This window comes from Calonectris borealis, chromosome 3 (assembly GCF_964195595.1).
Source record: "Calonectris borealis chromosome 3, bCalBor7.hap1.2, whole genome shotgun sequence".
NCBI lineage: Eukaryota > Metazoa > Chordata > Aves > Procellariiformes > Procellariidae > Calonectris > Calonectris borealis.
This window is the reverse complement of record NC_134314.1, coordinates 101,831,610-101,850,062: the sequence shown is the minus strand read 5'-3', so window position 1 is coordinate 101,850,062 and position 18,453 is coordinate 101,831,610. Positions and strand designations below refer to the sequence as shown.

The 18,453-nt window shown below is 51.9% G+C and overlaps 1 protein-coding gene across 1 annotated transcript in view; it reads left to right on the top strand.

Annotated features, from left to right (window-relative positions):
* Positions 1-4,443: 4,443 nt before the first annotated feature.
* Positions 4,444-18,453, top strand: part of PKDCC (protein kinase domain containing, cytoplasmic) — a 38,785-nt gene continuing 24,775 nt past the window's right edge. Inside the window, exon 1 of the mRNA XM_075146956.1 lies at positions 4,444-5,364. Within this exon, the coding sequence (XP_075003057.1) occupies positions 4,693-5,364 (672 nt within the window). The 5' untranslated portion in view covers positions 4,444-4,692. The remainder of the gene's footprint in view (positions 5,365-18,453) is intronic.

Below are 18,453 nucleotides of genomic sequence, written 5' to 3'. Positions count from 1 at the left end.
TTTTGCCATGTAAGAAAACTTAGAAAAGGCTACAAAATATACACGTGCAAGGGCCCACCTCCGGCCCCACATCCCTGAGGAAAGAGAGGCTTTCCACCCTGCCCTGAAAGCTGACAAGACCTTGGCAAAGCAGAGAATGACGGAGAGGTTGGACATGGAGGAGCCCTCAGTGAAAAGGCATGCAGGACATGGACTTGCGTTTTCAAGGGACTTCTGGCCTCATGGCTGAGGCTGGGCTTTCCAAAAAAAAGCTCTCCTTCCACTTAAGCAGCCAGAACAGGTGGCCAGGAATTCGAAAGGTTATGAAGTCCTTTCAAAAAAATTAACTCCTAAGTGTCAAAGGGGAGTGATGTGAGCGCAGAACACTTCTGAAAGAACAAACTTCCCCAGCAGAAGCTCTGAAGGATTCCAGCTCCCACAAACATGTTTCCAGTTGTGGTTTTTAAGTGAGATCTTGAAGCCACCCACGCTTGAAAATGTGGGACTTCTCTTTTGGGGCCTGGAGTCAAAATCCCTTGAGACCAACAGCGGGCTGGGAGCACAGAGGGGGACAGGAGCACGGGCACTTGAGATTGCTCCTGGCCGGGTTTGGATGCAGATTCCCAAACCTCTCTTTCGCGTCGCCCACTTCTGAAACACAAGCTTTGCCTCCAGGACGGCCATGGCTCCTGCAGCAACAAAATGATTTCCCCAAGGAGCAGTCAATATATTGCCACGATCTTAATCTTATTTAGCGTGGTAGCATGGTTTTAATTTTTCCGTGTTTGATCCCCCAGCTTTAGGAATATTGATAGAAATAGGGGCTGTGAAGATGAAATAAAGAGCAGCCTGTTGCGTATGAAAAAATACCCTTCAGTCCTCACTCTCTCCGCGGTGATTCAGCTTTTCCAACTGCGCTGCCGAGATAAAAGGCTCGCATGTGAGCAGAAGTGTTAGCAAGGTCTGTAATGCTTTCAGCGCACCGTCTTGCAAAAGAGCCTTGGCTGCGGGAGCAGATCCCGTCTACTCCTAAATCTCCTCCAGCGGCGGGGAGGCCGGGGGTGCGGGTGGGGATGCAGAAAAGGCTTTTGCTCCGTTTTCACGCCGGCACGGGCTGTTTGCCGTTCGCCGCAGCTCGCTGTTGACTTTAGTCGGTAGCTGTGTTTACGCACCCGTGTTGGTTTTCCTGGCAGCGCGGCTTAAGGAGGCTGGCAGCCCCTCCTCGTCGAGCCGGGCCGGGTCGGCTCGGGCCGGGCCGCCCGCCCGCCCGCCCGCCTCGCCCCAGCACCGCCGTCCTAATCAGTGGCAGACCCCGGGCGCGGGGTAATTAGAAACATGGAAGGGGCTTTCTGTCTTTTGAAATCTGTCTCTCAACATCAAAGTGCTCCGCGCAAGTCGTCCTCCAGAGGTCGGCTCCCATATCTAAATGAGTGATGTATTTCATGGTATCTGTCGGGAGGGATATAATGAAGAAAACCGGCTTTGAGATGGGGCATGATGTGAAAAACAGGTGGCCCGCTTTAATGGGTTGCGGAGCATCTGTTTTGCAGTCCGGTTGTGTTCCCGTAAACTGCGCAAACACGGCGGGCCGGCGGCGGGCGCGCAAGCTCCCCGGGCGCGCAGCCTCCGCGGCCCCAGGCGCTGCCCGGCCCGAAGCGGCGCGTTTCTGGGGACAGGTAAAGGGGAAGGCAGAGAAAGGGCGGCTCTGCTCCCCGGCCTTTTGGGCTGCTCTTTAAATCACTGCCTCCTCACGGTGACAAGCAAAGCCCGACTCCCGCATTTCGCTGCAGACCCTCTCCGTCCCGTCCTGCAAGAAGAGAGGGCACTGCCTCCACCTCGCGGAGATGTACACCCCCCCCCAAACACACCCGCCCCCAAAGCATCCAGGGGTGCAGGTGCCGTGCGAGGTACCTGGCAATGCAAGCTTCCCGCCCTCTCAGCTGCCGAGGGCCCATCCGGGGCACCATCCGCTTTCCTGGCGGGCATGGCCCCTCGGGAGAGCCGGTTCCCCCCGCCAAGAGGCTGTTGGCCTCGTGTCGCCCCCGGTTTGGCTGTAAGAAATGTTCCGCTGACATCACACCGCTTGCTGGTAACGTTTCCAGCGTCTCCTCCTTTCTCGGCTTGCACAACCGCTCCGACTTTATCCTGACTCAATCTGTGCAGTAATAGAAAGTGTTGGCTAACATCAACCAAGCCATAAATCCAGCCGAGCGTGCACGTTTGAAGTGCTCACGGGCAAATCGCCGTGATTTCCCCGGAGGGCGCGCAGGACGGCGGGCTGCGCGCCTGCTGCGCGGCGGCTGCGCTCGGCTCGGGAAGCGCGCACTGGCGAACCCCTCCGCGGTGACTTGATCCGCAACGTGCGATAAGATGACCGACTGGATAATATCGCATCGTGTCTGCCCAGGAGCCCTCTGCCCTGCCGGGGGGAGATCCGGTACATTCAGATCTCCCAAACCTACCGCGGGAAGGCAATCCGAGCCTCCCGCCGCCTGCGGCGGTGGGGGGGGATCCCATTCAAAACAGGGAGGGCTGCAGGTGTCCTAACAGCTTTGGAAACGCATTTCATATCGTTATGAACCTGCTTACTCTGCAAAAAATTATCCCGGCCTGCAACCCTGTCCTCCTTTACACCCGTGAAATCCCACCGAGCGCAGCAGGAATAGGGGCTGGCTCGGGAAATCTGCAACGAAGCTGCCCTGGCGTGGCTGAAAGGTAAAAAACCCGCTGCTCCCGCTAGGTAAGAACAGAAACGATTGGGGTGGGGGGGAAGACCCCAAATCCCTCCAAAACTCAAACAACAAAAAACCCCACGCCCCCCCCCCCCCCCCCAAGAAAAGAAAAAAACAAACCCCGGCAATCCCCCGCGATACAGCAAGCATAAAAGCCCGGCTGTTCAACACGCCTAGCGAGCTTCCCTCCCACCCCCGCCCGTGGTCCCCCGCAGCCGCGGGGAGGGCAGGTGGCACCGCCCCGGCGGGCGGAGCGAGTACCGCGGAGCAAGTACCGCGGGCGGGCGCGCAGCGGCCGCGGGGCTGGGAGGCACGCCGCGCCCGGGAGCCTGCTGCCCCGCCGGGCACCCTCCCCTCGGTGTTATTTTTATTTTAATTGGTGATTACGCGGCCCCCGTTATTTTTATGTGGTGCTTAGTGCCGGGCTCCGGGAGTCCCGCTGGGAAGGGAGAGCTGCCCGCGCCTCTGCTCGCCCCGTGTGCGGGGCCGCGGGTGGGCCGTGCCGCGGAGGGCTCTCGGGAGGCAGCGACAGAAGGGCGAGGCTGCTGGGAGGGACGGTGGATCTCCTACATCCTCCCCGGAGGCTGCCTCCGCCCGCCTCCTCCCGGTCTCGCCGCTGCCTCCAAGCCCCCGAGCGCTTCCCCGCGGATCCGGGCGCCGGCAGCGGGCGGGCAGGGGCTGGGGGCTGAGCGTCCCCGAGCTCCGCTTTCTGTCGGCTCTGGAGGAAACGCTGGCGATCACGGCACGCTGGCTCCTGGGAGCCGTCGCCGATTTCTTTTTACTTTTTTTTTTTCCTCTTTTTTTTTTTTTTTGGTATGTCCGATGTGTATTACCTAAATGGCTCGTCCCTTTCCCTTATTGGAAATGATTTCCCGCTTCCATTGTGGTGAACTTTGCCTCGCCTGACTCTTTACGGCTTTTCTCTTGTTGATGGGCTTTCCTTTGTGGAAGTTTCGCGGGCTGATTGTGTTTGTTAATTAGTTGCTAACAGCATCGTAATGCGGGCTTGATGGATAACCATGTCATTAGCACTCACCCCTGCAATTCACATTTCCAACAGGGCAGGGGCTACCCCATGCCGAGACCGTGATTTGTGACTGTAGTCTCGTGTGCGTGACACGCACCCCGAGCCCACCGCTCCGCTCCCCTGCCCATCCCTCCTCCGCGCCCGCCTTGGGCCGGGAAAAGGTATCGGAAGCCCCCTCCTTTCTGTGGCTCTGTGGGTGCGTGGGTGCCTGTGCCCCCCCCGCGGCTCGGCTGCCGGGTACGGGAACAGGTCATCCCGTACACACCGCTGCCGGCACGACTTTCACCGCGCCGCGCGGACACGCGTGGGAAGGACCACGGCCGCGCAGCTCCCGCCTCGCCCGGCGGCAGCGCCCGGGGTCGCCCTGCCCGACAGTCCCCGCCGGCGGCGCCCCCAGCTCCAGCGCCGGGGCCGGCACCGCGACCGCGGCGCCCGTCGGGGGGGTCCGCCCGCCCGCTCCGCCCCGCCCCGCCCCGCCCCGCCCCGCCCCGCCCCGCGCCGCGCCTTCCCCGCCAGGGGGGCTCGGCCGAGCCTGGGAGATGTAGTCCCGGCTCCCGGGCTCGCCGGAGGCCGGCGGGGCTTCCGCGGGGGACTACGTTTCCCAGGCCCCCCTGCTGCTCGGCCGGGCCGCGGGAAGGGCCGGGCTGTCAATCAGCGCGCGTCGGCGGGGGTAGCGAGCCGGGGATCCCCCCCGCCCCCCCGCCCTCCTCCGCGTCCCGCTAATAATAAGTGCTTCAGAGGCTTAAGAGCGGGGAGGCAAGTGTCATGCGGGCGCGCCGTAAGGGGCTGAGCTCCGGCTGAGCGCCCGGGTCCGCTCTGCCGCCGGCACAGCCCGGAAAAAAAAAAAGGGGGGGGGGAAGAAAGGAGAAAAAAAAAAGCCTCGGAGCTGGTTCCCGGGGAAGGGGCGAGAGGAGAGAAGCCCGAAAGGCTGGACAAGCCGGCAGCGAAGTGGCGATGAGGCGCAGGAAGACGGCGGTGGCGGCCGGCTGCTGCCTCGCCTTCCTCCTGGGCACCCTGCTCAACGTCCTCTTCATCCCTGGCTCCGAGCACCCGCCGCCCCGCGACGGGGCGCCCCCCTCCCCGCCCGCCGCCCCCCTCTACCCGCCGGAGGAGGAGGGCGGCGGCGGCGGCGGCCGGGCCGCCCTGGCGCGGCAGATCCGCGAGCGCTACGAGGAGGTGCTGCGCTACCGGCAGCACCGGGCGGCGGCGGCGGGGCGGCGGCCGCTGCGGCCGCGGGAGCGGCGCCTGATGGACCTGGCGCCGCCGCGCACCTCGGCGGAGCAGCCGCGGCCGCCGGGACCGCGGGGCCGAGCGGCGGCGGCGGCGGGGCCGCGGGCCGGCGCCTCGGCCGAGCTCTCGCTGGAGCCGCCGTTGCTGGGCTGCCGCGACATCCGCAATGTCAGCGGCGTGCAGTACTTGGGCTCGGGGTACACCAAGGCGGTCTACAAGGCGGTCCTCAACCGCACACTGGCCGTGGCGCTGAAGGCGGTGGATTTCGGCGGGCACGACATCGCCCACTGCGTGCGGCAGTTCTCCGCCCTGGGGGACTGCTACCGCCTGGCCGCCTACAAGATCGTCAAGGAGATGATCCTGCTGCAGCGGCTGCGCCACGCCAACGTCCTGCAGGTACGCGGGCCCTGCGCGGCTCCTGCGCGGGCGGCCGCGGAGCCCCGCCGAGGCGGGTGGGTTGCGCTGGGTTTTTCCGCCGCTTTCTTGGCCCCGCCGCCGGCAACCTGTCCGTGCTGCTGGCCCGAGCGTGAGCGGGGAGCGGGCTGGGGCCGTGCCCCGGAGCCCTCGAGAGTTTGCACCCCCCTCGCGGGGAGCCGCAGCCCCGACGAGAGGTGCGGTGGGGGCCGGCGGTGCAGAGACAGAGGTCCCTGCGGGCACGGCGGCTCCCCACCTCCCCTCCGCATCGCGAGTCCCCCGGGGAAGGCAGGAGGCGCGTCGATGGGCGCTTTCCGCCGGCAGCCGGGCACCATCAGCGGTGCTCACCCCCCGCCGACAAGTGATTCGCCCCGGCGGGGCGCGGCGGTCCCGGGGGCAAGGCCGAGGAAGGGTGCGGGATGCCGCCTGGTGCAGGGCTAGCCTCACCGGCGTCCTCCCGCCGCGGCCGGCCGTGCGGCTTGCTCTCTGATCGCTCTTCCTGGTACGTAACACCGAGGTGAGGAAGGGGGCAAGGGAGAGGGCTTAGGGAGGACTCGGAGACCGAGAAGCGCTCCCCGACTGTAGGAAGTAAAGGCCGTCTTGGGTGCAAGCGCCGCTTGCTCCGGGCACCCCTGGCAGCCTCTGCGGCCGCTCTCGGCGGGCGCAGCCGCGGAGCCGGCGCCGCGCTGGGTACGCGCAGCCCTGGCACACGGATCAGCCCACGGGGTAACCGAGTGGGACAGGCCGAGCGTTAGTCTCGTTAGTCAGTGCGCCGGCACCGCGGCACTTGCCAGAAGGGCTGCATAGTAGGAGTGTTACACATCGGCATGAATCTCAACGGGTCCATTTGGATGTAAATGCTGGTGTGGAAATTCCGATTGCGTTTCGCATAGCATGAGCGTTGCAGTAGAATAAAAAATGAACGTTAGACCAGACCGTCTCACAGTAGGTGCTTTTTGAACTGAATCGAGTAAAGGAGTTTTGTGTTTCTTCAGCAGCAGCAGCAGGAGTACCAGCTCCCCCACGAGAACTTCAGATCCCAACGATCAAAGCTCTCGAGTTTCATATACTGTTCAAAGAAAGGGTAGTCATGATTTATCCACGACAAGAAAATAGATATTAAAATTCCTTCCTTCCTTCCTTCCTGTTTCCATATTCTTTCCTCAGTGGTGCCAGGTCTAACTGTAATACATAAGGAGAACAACATCTAGGAGGTTGCAAAGAGCTGTGCTCCTAGCAAGGATGTTACTTGCTCTTCTGTTGCTGTGATGAATTCTTGTTGGGAAACCCGTGCTTGGGTGCAGCTATCGTTACTGATTGAGTTGACAGCAGGAAACACACTCTACAGTTGTAAACGCGAAGGGGATTTTTTTTTTTCCCCAAGATTGTTTTTCTTGCTCAGTGGAAGCGAGCTGGCCAGGTCGAGCTTGAAGCGTGTGTTTTTAAACTTGCGGGTCATTTTGGTGGGCACTGGTGTTTCTTACCCGTGTTACTCGTGTGTAGTTTTCTGCTCTGGAAAGATTAATTTGTAAATAGCTCGTCCTTCTCACAAAATGCGTTGTCCGTGAAGGGTCCCCAGCAGCCGCCGTGGTGTTCCTGCTTGTGTGGGCAGCGGGACCGCCGGCAGCGGGCTGGCAGCGCGGGCTGCGCTGCCGAGGCTGCCTGGAGCACCGCTCCCCCCGCAGCAACCCGTAGAGGAACCGCAGTATTTCACTCCGTTTCGTGATGTCAGGCGGACTCTGGAGGGGGAAGCGAAGGCGAGATGTGGGGTGTCCCTCGGCGAAGAGGGCCGCGGCTGCAGCAGCTGGAGGATGAGCAGGCGCTTCCACAAGCGCCGGGAGGGGAAACACGCCCAGCCTCCGTGCTGGGAACATGCTCTCATGGGCAAAAATCCCGCGTGTTAATTAGGGCTTCATATTTACATGCCACCCAATTTAAAAATAGATTACACTTAAATCAGAAACATGTTTTCAGTTTCATTCCGATTTTGTCATCGCGTTTTCTTTTGTCTGCCCTCCGTCTCCATCAGCCCCTGGCAGAGCTGCCTGGCTGAGATCAGAAGAGCCCTCAGCCCCCGTACATCACCGACCTTTTTGTTTAACATCATATATCATTCTAGGGACGCACGGGGCGAGGTTACTGCGGTGTGAGTGAGGGATAAACGTTTGATAAGGCATTACCTTGAAAGGAGACTACAAAAATCGACCTGACAGGCTTTATCTAGGCGCGGTCGGGGCAGCCGTATGGGCTGGGAATAGGTCTCTGATATCACGCTGGAGTCGTAAAAAACCGGTGCAGAAAATTGGCACCAGCGAGCAACGTGAGATTTATTGATTACGTCTCTGTTAAAATCTCAAAGGGGACAGGATCTACCAACCTCAAGACTGATTTTTAGCTTGTTTTCAGCGGAAGCTGGCCCAGGGCTTAGAAATCACTGTCCAGGGTTTGCGGCGGAGGGAGAGGAAATCGGTTCAAAATCTCCTCCCCTCGCCTCTGGCTTTTGACAGGCGCTTCAGCTTCCATTGGGGCAGTAGGACCCATACTGCCTACAGATGCCACAGGCACCACACAACATCTACTGGGCCCGCAAAGGCCGAGAGCTTTTCTGCCTTTCCCCCTTACCTCTTTTTTTTTTTGCTCCTTCGCCCCCCCCCGGCGGCTCCCGGCATACTCAAATACAAGCCGGCTGCTATAAATAGCGCGAAGGCCATGCCACCCCCCTGCCACCCTGCCGTGCTGGGGGAGGGCAGGGCTGGCGGGCAGCCTGCAGCGGCCCCGGCTCGGGGCAGGAGGGGGGGAGCCGAGAGGGTTTTAGGTACGGAGCGATGCTGCTTCCCGCCCGCGCCGCCACCTGCCAGCACCGCCCGGCTGCCCGCCAGCCTGCCCCCGCGATCCCCGCAGCCGCCCGCCCGGGGCTGGAGGCGAACCGGGGCTGGCTTGAGGCAAGCGGGAGGGCTTCCTCAGCCTACCCCCGCCGCGGGAGGCTGGGGGGTGTGGGGGAGGCGTCCCCTACACCCGGCGACCCATCCACGCATGCCGCCGAAACGCCGTGGGTAGGGGAGCGGCGGGGCGGCGGCGACGGCCGCCCTCCCCCGGGCTGCCGGGTCCTCCTCCGCGCCCTGCCGCTCCGCAGCATCCCCGGCCCCGGTCAGGGGCTATTCGGGGTGAATGCGTCATGGGTTTCTTTTGCTGGAAATACAGTTTCGTGTAGGTTCGGTCCCAGGAAAGGGGGTTTTCCTGTAAATCTCTGGCAGCTGACAGCCTGAAGTGTAGTTTGTAAGATAACAGGCTTGTTCTTTACTGTCTCAGCAGTTCCCATTCTGGCCTGTCTCTTGTCAAAATCAGCTTTTTTTTTTTTTTTAGCCATCCTTTTAAAGGACTTGATTATTGTACAATATATGATAGAGGGGAAAAGAGCTCTTTCCAGAAAGTACCACCGCCTTCAGACAACATGTTGACATATCCACCGTGCCCTCCGCCTGGGGAAGGAGCCAGATGTGTCAGCTCCGGCAGATGTGGCGAATCAAGTCTATCAAAAGAAACGTGGAAAACCGGCAAGAGGGAGAGTGGTTTCGCATTAGCCAACGCTGAGATGAAGGCAGCTTGCCTTCCTATTTTTATTTCTGTGCTCTGCCCATCACTTGCATGCCCACCAAAGTGCCAGCACCGGGCCATCGCCGCCCTTGCCCCCACAGTCTGAGGCAGCCCCTGGCCCGCTGCGGCTCTCCGAGGCTCCCTGGTGCGGCAGCGGCTGGGAAGGGCAGGTGCAGACTGCAGTGGAAATGCGTTTGCTTTGGAGTGGGGAAGAGAGGGGTAGTTCATTAAAGTTGATTTTATAATGAAGGGCACTGGCGAAGAGGGGGAACCGGGTCACTGATTTATTGTAACAGAGGATTTAGCGGCCCGCTAATTGCTTTGCAGTCGCTCTGTGTCAAATGCGGTGCCTGATCTCTTCCTTTCCCTCCGTGCTGCGGTTTCTTTTCTTGCAAAGTTCAAATGCTGCTGTCTGAATCCTGGCTTTCTGTGCATTTTAGTGGGGAAGATGATTTAGTGTGCTTTAATTCCTCCCTGACCGTATTTGAGGAAGAAAAGAAAATCAAACCATTTGCAGTTAATTTCAAACAATGAGCGTGATTGTAAAGACACAAAGGCAATGTTTGATTTACTGTAATAATGTAATTATAGCCCTGGAGTATCAGAATTAAGGGTGTTGCCATTCATGGGCATAAGCAGTTCTTTGGAGGAATTCTTCCTTCCTTTGCATTGCTGAAGCTGAAGAGAGGGGAGGGAAGGTTTTAAAGTGCAGACATTTGGAAAAGTGCAAGCTTATTTCTGTGACAGCTATTTATCGGCACTTCCAGTGTGAGTTCACAATGATTCTTTTAAGAAGGAGCTACCGCTTTCTCAAAAACAAACACAAAAGCTCCAGGAAAAGGGTTGGCTCTGTCTGAAGCCAGTGGAAGACACCAGCTGCTAAGAGAACCACTGGTTGCTGACTGCCCAGACAAGGCCATTTCATTTGGCTTATTTAGCTTTAGTGTAAAGTTAAAACACGCAGATGAAATACTGAGATGGCATCAACACTAAAAAAGTCACCATCCAAGTTATGATGTCAGAGCAGTTCCTATATGAATTGGTTCAGTTAGCTCTAGTGTATTTGTTACTGATTTGTTTTAAATGGTCATGATTACAGTGAGAATGTTTATCACTTAGAAAACTTATTGAATTAAATAGTACTGAAAATAATACATTACTTGCTGTTGACAAGTTCAGTAGACTTAAGATGTGCTAGCCGGTCATGATATTTTTAAATACCTATTTTTAAATAAGATTTTCTTTTCTTTACATGTGATTGATAATTAACAGACATTTTACCCTGATGGTTTCCCTATACATATGTGTAGCCACCAGGATAGGGCAGTTTTAATTTTAATGAGAGAATTAAAATAGTAAAGCTTTGTATACAGTTTGCTTATTCTAAGTGGAAGTAGACAGTCTTTCCAAGTCTGGAGAAAATCAATATACAATTAATTTCCAGTGCAAATACATTTGCGTAGGGAGTGTATGGGCTCTTGAAGGTCTGGTCCTTCCCCATCCTTCTTGCATGAGTCCACTGTTGTTTTGACAGAAAGGAAGGGGGAAGCGGAGATCAAGCCATGGTGGAAACAACTACTTGGGGACCTCCTCTCTGTTGCCAGCGGGTGGGCATTGAATCCCCTTTGTGGTGGCAACGGTGCCAGATTCCCAGCAACAAGCCTTGTTCTGCAGTTGGCTGGCATTTGACCATGACAGCTTTGGGAACGGCTGGCCTGAGAAGAGTGCTGTGATTGCTGATACCAGCTGGTGGGTGACTACATGGACAATTTGTCATTCTGAATTTTGGATGGGGCAGCAGAGGTTCACAGCTCTTGGGAGCAAACCTTTCAAAACCAAGCACCTAATGAGAATTAACCTTCCAGGCTGGGGCTGGGGCTGGCTGAGCTGAGGTCTGACCATGCGCTCCACATGCAGTCATCAGTAGGGGACTGCTGCAAGTAAGAGGGTCGGTTTAGACCAGGCATTTTTTCTAATGCTTTTCTAAAGTAGCTCAGTTGAGCTGCTCTTGGGACAGGTTGGCTAAAGATGAATGAGCCCGCCACACATGGTGCGAGACCAGGCTGACACCATCTGTTTAACTGGCGTTAGGATCAGAGGAGCTTCAGGTCACGGGCAGATGAGCTTGCCGAATCCTGGTGGGGCGGCAGAAGAGGTTCGCACTGCTTGCTTGCCACCTCGTTCCTCTGGTAAAGCTGCCACCACCGCTGCCCGGCGAGCAGAGATGGAACTGCTTCTTTGTCCCAGTCACTCCACTGCTTGACATCGCTGTAGGTGCACCTTGCAGGACACGAGGCATCTAAGTCACTTGGGCATCCTTCAAAATTGTTGGTGGTGGTCGATATAGGGTGTCAGCACTGGACACTTATGTGGGTGGAGAGAAAAAAAGCAGGCAGTGCCACCTACTGATGGCTCGGTGGAGACAGCTTGCTGCTGCTAACAGATGTCCCCACAGCCCCAAGGAGCTTCGGGGTGGAGTGGAGAAGGGCAGAGAGAGCAGACAGATGCGGTTTGGCGAGGAAAGAAGAATTACACAAAGTGCTTCTTTATTGCGAGACTGCTTCCCAAAAGGCCCAGATGTTATCCTGCACTTTTAAGAGTGAAGAAAGGATCTGTTAACAAGAACTCCAGAGCTGCTGGAAGCACAGAGCTGATACAATTGCAAACCAACTCTAACCGTTCGTGTCACTGGAAGGCAAGCTGTATGTCTTGATGCTGAAGTCGCCAAATAATGTTTTTTCCCATTGAATTGCATGGGATGGCAGAGGATGTTCGACTTGCAAAGCTGTTGGCAGGAACAGCTTTCCATAAGGCACGTGCCATCGCGTAAGTTGAAAGGGCTACATCGTCCGTCCTTTTGAAAGCAGCATTCATAAAACTAATCCCAATCATTTGTTGAATGATTTCTATGATTGCTTCTCAGTTTTATGTGCCATGTAAATCATTCCAGAAGACTCTGGTTTGAATTTCTGCCTCCTTTATGGGAGCTGATGACTTGCAACCTCATCCAGTTTCCTTCAGGGGAGCCCAGCACTGCTCCTTCTGCGCAGCAGCTCGGGGAGATCACTGGTCACCACAGGATGCTGTGGGTACGATCAAGTTCTCCCTCGCTGCTTGCCTTTTTTCATAGGAGCGACAATGAGTGAACAAGGCCACTCCACCCTGTAAATATCCTGGCCTGGAAATTAGTTACGACCAGGGCAGAATTGCAAGGGAAAGCACACGTTTTTTAGAGTTTCTCTTTTCACTCCCCCCACCCCTCCAAATGCGGAGTAGCTAGGTAAACCTCTTCTCCCTGGTATCCAGTGATAGGACGCGGGGGAATGGTTCAAAGCTGCGCCAGGGGAGGTTTAGACTGGACATTAGGAAGCATTTCTTTACCGAGAGGGTGGTCAAACACTGCAACAGGCTTCCTAGAGAGGTGGTCGATGCCCAAAGCCTGTCCGTGTTTAAGAGGCATTTGGACAATGCCCGTAATAACATGCTTTAACTTTTGATCAGCTCTGAAGTGGTCAGGCAGTTGGACTAGATGATCATTTTAGATCCCTTCCAATTTTTCTTTTCTATTCTATTCTATTCTATTCTATTCTATTCTATTCTATTCTATTCTATTCTATTCTATTCTATTCTATTCTATTCTATTCTATTCTGTTCTATTCTATCGTATCCTATCCTTGCAAGGGATGGTTGTGGCCCTTTTGTACATGCTCTGTCTTCTCGTTGCAGCCATATTTTGAGAAGGGCTGGTAGGGCTGTGGTGGTTACCCACGGAGGCAGGAGGTGGCTCCTGGAAGGGCACACCAGGGCTGGCAGAGCTCTGCTCCTCTGGCCCTCTGCTCACTGCACAGACACAGAGAGCATTGGTGGACTCAGGAGTGAGCTGGCCCACACTTAGAATGCAGCCCTGGTTTATGAAGTGTCTGTGTCAGATACACAAACTGGGTTTTTTCATGGATTTTTGTGCCAACACAAGTCCTCTGATGGTTCAGATCGGTGCTTTGTGACATCTAACTCCCATTGCAATTTTTCCTTTCTGTGATGGCCACGAAAAACTTGACAAGAACTAGTTCTCACAGGCACTATGCTAACACTAATATTGACTCTAGACTAATTTTAAAGGAGTTGTTATTTTTTGTCACACTCAGCTGAACCACTCAGTTTAGGTAGTAGACACCAAACATGGATGTTTTATATTGTTTTAGGCCAAATTTGGAATGACATAGTTTGGAAAGAGTTGATTTTTTCTTGGGCTATGTAGCTGCAGATAGACTCCAAGCTTATTTTAAAGCTCGCCATGATAAAGTACACAGTGATATGGCTCAGATACCTTAGAAAGAAGAATTACACAGATAGGTCTAATGGATCCAAGTCAAGCTTTTCCGAACATGCGACGCACAGAGGTTGATAGTTTTGTAGTGCAAAACCACGTCATAACGAAGGGTTAATCTGGTGGTGCAGTGGCACTGAATGCAGTCCTGTGGGTGGAGGTCAGGGGAGCTTCTGGTCTGGCTATTTACAAGATAATGAACTGTGCCTCCAGTGACACCAGCCCCTTTCCACTGAAATCATGGTTGTATGAGTGATCTATTTGCCTTCACTGGAAGGCTTTACAAGAGTAGGCTACTTGCATGACTAAATATTTGCAGGGTTGGGCCTTGAGCTTGCAGTGCAATGCAAATTTAAAGTGCTGTAGATGTTTTTAGTAGGAGAATTTTCCACTGCAGAGTGTAAGGAAAGCAGGGAGAGTAAAAGGGAGATAACGTTACTAAATCATAAGATTATAGCCGACATCATATGTGTCAGAACAGCAGCTATATATGGATATGTATATACACACATACATATAAAATATATGGAAATATCTGTGGACCTCTGTGGATATACCGACAGATACGGTTAGATATACATACGTGTGTGTTTCTAAATAATACATTCCAATTTTTCTATTAATGAAGTTCCATGTTTAGTAACAGTGCCAGGTCTGAGATTCTTGTACCTTCTAGCTCTTCTGGAGTTTAGTGCTAATCATAATAATGCCTTTATAAATAAAAGCCTAGGCAGAGCTGTGAATTTAGTTTAATACTTGAATTACCCACTGCTTGCTCTCGGTTCCAGTATCCAGCAGCAAAGGAAATCCTGCCTCGCAGCTGTCAGCACACAGGTTTGGTCCCGCTCTTAAAAGGTTCTGCGTGGTGCTGGGGACGCCCTGGGTGAAAGTCTTTTTCCAGTGAAGCTCAGCGCTTGGCAGGGCTTGATTGCTAGATTTCAACGAGGAAAATCAATTCACTTCTCATGCATCAGCTGTATAGATCCTGTAGCAGGAAGGCTGATGTTGGATCGATCTTAATTATTAAGTTTAGGCCTTTCAGGGAACCCATCCTTTTTCCAGGGAGCTGCATGTTACAGGTTTGCAGATGCTTTTGGGCTGAGTAGGTGTGGCAATATATAAAAGTATTTTAATATATATTTATGTATCTATATAAACATATTAAAATATAGATACAAATATTATGTGTATATAGAATATTATGTGTATATAGAAACACATATACATATATGTCATACATACACACATCTATATGTGCTTGTGTGTATATGTGTATTTATATATGTATATACCGTGAGATGTGTATATTTATATATGTATATATACCATCAGCAATGAAGGGAAATACTTAAAACCCGAGGGTTGACTAGATCTTAGAGTGACATAAAAGTCTCAGATCATGTGCTGGTAAATCACAGCTGTATCAGGCAGTGCTGTATGTTCCTGCTCTCGCAGGGACTGCCCCAGTGCTCCAGGAATGAAAGGTGAATCCAAGGATTGGTTGCATAGAAAACCTTACATTCACTTTGATAGCGATAAAGTGGCAAGAGCTGCTAAAATGTGCTGTTCTGGTTTTGACATGTAGCAGCTCAAACAAAGGGCTCATCAAATGGCTAGCAATGTGGGAGCTTTTTATTTCCCATGGGCACGAAGCCACTGCAAAATACAATCTTGACACAACTAGTTTTGATTAAGTCACCCTGTGTCCGTGTATTTTTGAAATTAAAGGCTGTGGCAAGTGTTGACTACTGTTGCTGTGCATGAAAGTGAGATTTTTTTTAATTGCACTTTTCTATTGTGGGCAGCAGTTAAGGCCTTTCTGTAGTTAGTTTGGGCAAGGCCAAATTAAAAAAGAGAATTAGGTTTCTAGAAATTACTTCTGGTGTGATGCAGTTGAGTGTGTCACTTACCTGACAGCTGGAAATAGTGTTCTCGAAGTTCCTGTTCCTGGAGTCATGGAAATCTCATGTTCATTAAAGAAAAAAGGGGGAAATTTCCAGCTTTTGTGGTTGTAGAGAAAAATCTAAAGATTGTGAACATTAAGGGTGAAACCTAGCAAGGCAAAGAAAAAGATTCACAGTACGTTGTCATTTTGGGGGAAATCGCATGATCTGTGCGGGGGAGTTTTGCCCTCCAGTAGCCGGGGCAGCGATTCTGCAACCGGGCAGAGCCGAGCCGGCAGAGCCCCGGCTGGGGGGGTGGCCGGAGCCCCGGCTGGGGGGGTGGGCAGAGCCCCGGCTGGGGGCGGTGGCCGGAGCCCCGGCTGAGGGGGTGGCCGGAGCGGGGGGGTGGCCGGTCCTACCGTTCCTGCCTGAGCAACCTCTGTAAATGAAATGTATCACTTCGGCGGAGGTTCTGGGTTGACGTTTATTTTTCTGAAAATCCAGCTAGGGAGCCTACGCTAATGCAGGAGGGCCCGTTGTTTGCACAGACTCACCCTGCTGATGACAGCTTAATAAGCTCCTTTATTTCGTGTTTTTATTCAGTACGCTTGTCAGCTTTTGTGTAGGGGCTGACCTCTGCTTTCGCCCTCCCCCCCACCCCAGCTCCTCTGAAAGGGGCACCTCTGTCCCCGTAATTTGTAGCAAAAGGGAATTGTGAAGGGAGGTGAACTGACCGGCTGCAGGGACACGGGCTCCTACAAAGCAATGTAACTTTGGCAAGGGCTGTCCCTGTGTGCCCAGCGTGCCTAAAAACTATTGAAGTCAGGGGGAGTTCTGGGTGCACGACCACTAACGCAGGACCGAGCCTTTATGACTGAGAAAATCCAAACAGTGAGGGAAGGATCCGGTAAACAGGGCTACTCGAAATGAATTGTGGCAAACGATGTGAGAACAGGTCAACATTTCATATCTGGCATACGTTTTTCTAAGCAGACAGAAAGGCATCCCAATATTGTGACTGTTTGCTATTAGATTCTACACAAAAATATATTGGGGTGGCATTTAAATGCAGTGACTGGAGATAGCAAAAAGATGTGGGATTGTATTTCTTTCCATTCATTTAATTGGAACCATGCTGAAAAGGCGTATGAAAACCATCACTCTTGAATATATCTAAAGTGTAGCTTTGCGACGCTGAGAATGATGTCCAACCTAATAGAGTTTCAGATAGAGGAGATATTTTGGCTCATCTTTTGCTTCCAGCTATATTCAGTTTCCCCGTGTGGATATTTTTCTTGTTATTGTATGCATCCAGCTATCTGTTTCTTACTTCACCGTCTGGGAATACAAACCATTTTGTCTCATTTCAGACCTTAAAATGGATTGGAAAAAAACAAAAGGAAGGAAAAAAAAAGTATTTTGGGTAGTACCTCTGTACTTGTTTCTGTGTCTTAATAAGTCAGCTTCTTAAACGAAAGGCCTAAGAGTTACTGTCTTGGAATATTTTGCATCTATATATATTTTCTGTATATTGTAACATCTGTATGCTGGGTGGTGGTTCATCAGGAGGGGATGAATGTAACCATTTTAGATGCTTAACTGGCTGTTGGGACTTGCCCAGTTTGTAATCATGGTAATTGCACATACAGATATGGCCATGTAATTACATGTGCATTTTTGCATTTAGTTTCAGGAGTTCATTTAGAAAAGTATAAATGTGGACCAATAAATCCTTTATATCTCAGACTTCTGTGCTTTTATAACTCTATATAATTATGTAATAACACTGCATCTGGAGAGGTTTCACTTAAGTAAAAGCAATAAAGAGCTCAGGTTAGATTATATATTTTTTGAGTTAGACCTACACTATCTTGCTCAGTACTGTGTTTTTCAGCTTGTAAGATTGATTAAGTTCAGCAGTACTTGTGCAAGAAAATTTTCTTGTGAGAATAAAGAGCAATTTAATAAGAAACCAAAACTGGATCAGGTCATTTAAGCTTCCACAATGACTGAAGTGATTAAATATGTATTAATGTAGTAAAATATACACCGAATACTCAGATACTTGGGCAGTGAAGACTTTTGCCAAGGTACAAATTGGATACTAAAATGAAAGAATTATTTGTGAGCAAAGTTCCAGCTCTCTGAGAACAAATCTAAATCATTATTATTACTATTGGCATTCATGGATTGAGATAAAATAGACAGAAATAGATGCTGTAATTCATTTCTACTTATGTGTTCATATGCACGTAAATAGATAAGACTAATTTCTCAATATTTGGTGTGTACAGATGTGTATATATGATGTTTTTATAATCAAATGACTGTGTAATTGTTGTTTGTCTTCTGTATTTCTATTCCTGGAATGGTTTTCACAAACGTTGAGAATGTCTGATGAAGACTGATACCTTTTTTGTATTCAGTGTTTCTGTGAACCAACAGTTACTGCGATACTGTCATTTCCCAGTCTGGATTGCTTGCTGATTTCCCTTATGGCTTTTCCCCAATGGATAGTATTACTGTGCTAAAGACAAGCGCTGAACTCTGCAGTTGATACAGAAGCAGATGTTAGATTTTGACACTCAGAAGTGAGGGTTTTCAAACCTGCCGAACTTCATCCTGCCTTCTTAGTCTGGCCCCACACAAGAGAGACGTGAAATACCTAGTAAGAACTGCAGAATCCAGCTTGTCTCTGAGAAAAGATACATATTGTATTAAATATTTTCATTTAATTTCATTTTTTATTAGTTCAGAAGGCTTAAACAGAATTGTGCTGATGTGATCCTCTAAGAGTTTGCAGCACAGGAAGATTTAACTCCTGTCCATAAGCTGCACAAAATGGTGTCACAGATGATAAGGAGCAAACCCAACTCCGGTCTGAATGGCTCTAGATTAAGAAATGATTGCTGTTGCAATCTTTGTCATGGTTGTGGCAGTAAAGAGAAAGGTCCCTTTTCCTATTTCAAATGTTCATACCGGCATCTATCACAAATTCTCTGTTGTGCATCGATGCCAAAATCTTTTCGGCATGTTTTAAAACAAAATCTTCTAGCTCTTTTTTTTGTTTAGGTTAATGTCCGTGTTTAAGCAGCTGTTTTGAAATACAGCACCATTTTTACACCAAAAAGAAAAATTGTTTACTTTTTTTACATTTTTTGGCACCCTTTTTTCCTTTAAATGTAGACGGCTACAGTCAGAGCTAGCAGAACGGTTCATAACAAATCCCGTATTTGCTGACTTTAGCCTGGTCTTTGCTTTTCTGCC